Consider the following 3299-nt stretch of genomic DNA (forward strand, 5'->3'; position numbering starts at 1 on the left):
GGCTTTTTTCTTTACAGTTAAATGTAGTAAAAAGGAACTGCTTTATTCATCATCTAAAAGCTTGCTACTTAACATTTCTATTAAATGAAAACAAGTAATACACAACTACTTAAAAAGCATATTTTTAGTTGTATTTTACCCCATTTATTATATAACTCTACGAATTTAAGTATGTATTTTCCACAAATACTTCTTACCCATGTTTACTCCCTAGGAAAGCAGTGATAATGAATGGACCAAAATATACGATATTGTTTATAACTTACTTTATTTCACGCCATACATGTGTGACATCCTTAGACTACCAAATTATCACTAAAATGTCCTTATACTAACAACTAATATCATCTTTACAAGCAAAACTGGAAGAAGCTTACCAAATATGACTCGAGATCACTACAACATACTAGACATCACTCCTAGCCTAAAAATAAATTGGACTGTGCTGGTCCAAGTTCTGGAAGTTGGCCACGTACTAGAAACCAATAACAAAAGCGAATATAGAAGGCTTCTTTTTACTGATAGTCAGGTACTAAAAATATGTTTTTGCCAATATTCTTTTCAATAAGTTTTTAACTAATATATCTTAAAACAGGGAACAAGGGTAACAACATTGATCTTTGAGTTCCATCTTACCCATTTTAAAAATACATTCGAACCGTACAGACGGTACTCCGTTTCAAACGCAAATTTGATCAAAGCACAAACTCGATTCCTCGTAAGCTCATACCCACACTCCTGGTCACTGAATAAAATTACACTCGTTGAACCTCATCCAGAGATCGACCCACCTGTGCTCCCATGTCACTTTGCGTTTACTCCATTCAACCAACTCTATAGGTTTGCAGATGAAGAAAATTATCAGAGTACGATTATAGTTTCAACCATCAGCTTTTAATAACTATTAGTATATTTTTTTTACAAATAAACTTATATATATATTCCTAAAAACACAGGTATACGAGCTGTTGTTGTCAGATGCCTCCCAAGCGAACAAGGGGAAGACCCATCAAATCGTTTCTCAAGAAGAGATATTGTAATTGTAAATGAGGAGTATGTAAATGCATTACAAACTTTCTCCGAAGACAAGACTTTATAGTTATGAATTGAAACTATAATATGATATTTTATATTCATTAATATTTATCATATAGGAAGAAGCTTATGATACTTACACTGTGGGGCTCTCTTGATCAAAAAGAAGGTCGTGAATTGGAGCAGAAGATTGATGATGTACCCATGATTTTTGCAATGCGGGTTAAAGTCACCACTTTTTATGGTCAGTTTATGTTCACTTATTCAACAATTATCTACATACATAGCCATATACAAATAACTGCACTCATATTTATTCTTCAAATACCTACAGGACTTTCACTATCAACAAAAGGGGCATCAGCAATCCTTATTAACCCACCAGTCACAGCAGAACTGCAGCTCAAAGCATGGTATTTCCAACTAAAATTGTTTTTAAAATGAAAACTACAACTGTTTCTACTACAACTCACACATGTTTATACACAACAGGTATAACGAGAACAGAAGTGAGATACAAGAATTACTTAACAAAGAGTCATACAAGGATGTTGATCTGCTGCTGCCATACCCACAAGAACCGGACATCCTTCCGATAGCTACAGCAATAGAAAGACTGAAAAATGTTAGGGAATATACCAATCTGATGATATTGTTTACTGTCTTCTTTTCTCTAATAAAAATAAACTTATTGATGTATTTTTTTTTACATCAAACAGGGTAAACCAACATGGATGCGAGGGAACCTAAGATTACAACATGAAGACAACACATTCACACATACAGTATGTGCTAATTGCTTAAAATCAATTGGAGTAGATGTCACTTGGATCATAACATGTAATTTCTATAAGAAAGAATCAGAGGTTGAGATAAGGTAAGTCAAATTTTACCATAAACTATAACCAAACACAAATAAGAATTTTACAACAACATGGTTGTATGGACAGGTCAAGAGCTATAGTTGAAATCAATGATGGAACCGCATCCATCCGCACAAGCATAGCAAGTCCCGATCTTGAAAAGTTTATCCCATTCAGTCCTCAAGAAGTTAAGGATGCAGAAGAGGAAGTAAGGATAAGTTTCCTACAAATTATTAATTACATATTCGATTGAACTTTTACTATATAAACTAACTGCTCAACCTAAAAACAGGGAACAAATATCTATAATATCATTTCATCATCCATTGACAAATCATCAGTTGTTGCATTTGTACGATCGTACACAACCTCCCACCAAAGGAAATCCACAACAAGATATGTCATTGTGAAGGCACATAAAACGAAAGACAACAACCTTATCGAAGGAAGTGGTGCTCAAGAAACTAATCTGAAGCCACGCCCAACTGAACAAGAAGCAATGAAGGCAGAATGTTATGAACAGAGTCGGAAGGATACCCAATTACAAGTGCAACCGTTGAAGGAAATTGTAGGTTCAACAGATGGTGCGGTAACTCAAATTAAAGAAACCGATCAACATAAACCAGAAGAGAAGGAAATAGTCACAGTTACTCCTGATATCATTCTCAAGCCACACGAGATCAAACAAGAAGCACTTAAACGAGCATCTAATCAACAAACTCAAAAACGATCCCAATCAGAATTCCATCCACTTAAGGAAGTTCATGGTTCAACAGTTGGTGCACCAAGGCCAACTAAAAGAACCAAATAAGAATCAAACCTACAAAAGAATCACCAATCTTTTGCGTTTTGAAAAAACAATGTAGATATGGAATGGAATGAAGAAGAATCACCAATCTTTTGCGTTTTGAAAAAACCATGTAGGTATGGAATGGAACCAACAAGAAGATTCCCGAATCTTTTGCATTTTGAAAAGACCATGTAGATATGGAATGGAATGAACTTCATCGACAAAGCTGTTATCGGACAACACTGCATAACTTGAAAGTGCTTCAAATTTTCAACTCTTTTGGAATTTAGAAATCGATGAACACTTTCTATCAAAACATCACTTTTGTTAAAAATAGAATTCACTGTTGTCCATCTCATAGCATTCTACTAATGTACTACAATCTGGAACATCGACTTTTCGAATATGTATGAAGTTATATATGTATCAAGTTAAATATCATCATCACATCTTGAATTCAATATTGTTTGTTGGAAATATATCTAAATTACACTTCGTGGGCCGGGCTTAGCACGGCCCTTAACCCTTGCTAGTATATATATATATGTTAAGGTTATATGGAAAACAAAAATATCCAAAAAAAAACCTAAAAATTATAAAAATGCTTTAAA

At 34.1% G+C, this 3299-nt stretch overlaps 1 protein-coding gene across 2 annotated transcripts; it reads left to right on the top strand.

Moving 5' to 3' along the window:
- The first annotated feature begins 362 nt into the window (after positions 1 to 362).
- On the top strand, positions 363 to 3059 carry LOC145040072 (replication protein A 70 kDa DNA-binding subunit B-like). 2 transcript variants are annotated; one of them, XM_078988056.1, is made up of 7 exons: positions 363 to 866; positions 957 to 1053; positions 1155 to 1448; positions 1528 to 1660; positions 1755 to 1912; positions 1986 to 2106; positions 2191 to 3059. In XM_078988056.1, the coding sequence occupies exons 3-7, from the start codon at positions 1165 to 1167 to the stop codon at positions 2707 to 2709; spliced, it is 1215 nt and encodes a 404-aa protein (XP_078844182.1). In that variant the 5' UTR covers positions 363 to 866; positions 957 to 1053; positions 1155 to 1164; the 3' UTR covers positions 2710 to 3059. The 2 variants fall into 2 exon arrangements, with proteins under 2 accessions (XP_078844182.1, XP_078844183.1); XM_078988057.1 differs by having other exon boundaries at positions 957 to 1448.
- Positions 3060 to 3299: the final 240 nt, after the last annotated feature.

This window comes from Lactuca saligna, chromosome 4 (genome assembly GCF_052625555.1).
Source record: "Lactuca saligna cultivar CGN05327 chromosome 4, ASM5262555v1, whole genome shotgun sequence".
NCBI lineage: Eukaryota > Viridiplantae > Streptophyta > Magnoliopsida > Asterales > Asteraceae > Lactuca > Lactuca saligna.

Excerpts from the sequence above, each read along its gene's own strand:
- LOC145040072 (XM_078988057.1), top strand. The coding sequence starts at position 1,165 with ATGATACTTACACTGTGGGGCTCTCTTGATCAAAAAGAAGGTCGTGAA. Across the intron at positions 1,913-1,985 it reads GAATCAGAGGTTGAGATAAG|GTCAAGAGCTATAGTTGAAA; the intron begins GTAAGTCAAATT and ends TTGTATGGACAG. Across the intron at positions 2,107-2,190 it reads TTAAGGATGCAGAAGAGGAA|GGAACAAATATCTATAATAT; the intron begins GTAAGGATAAGT and ends ACCTAAAAACAG.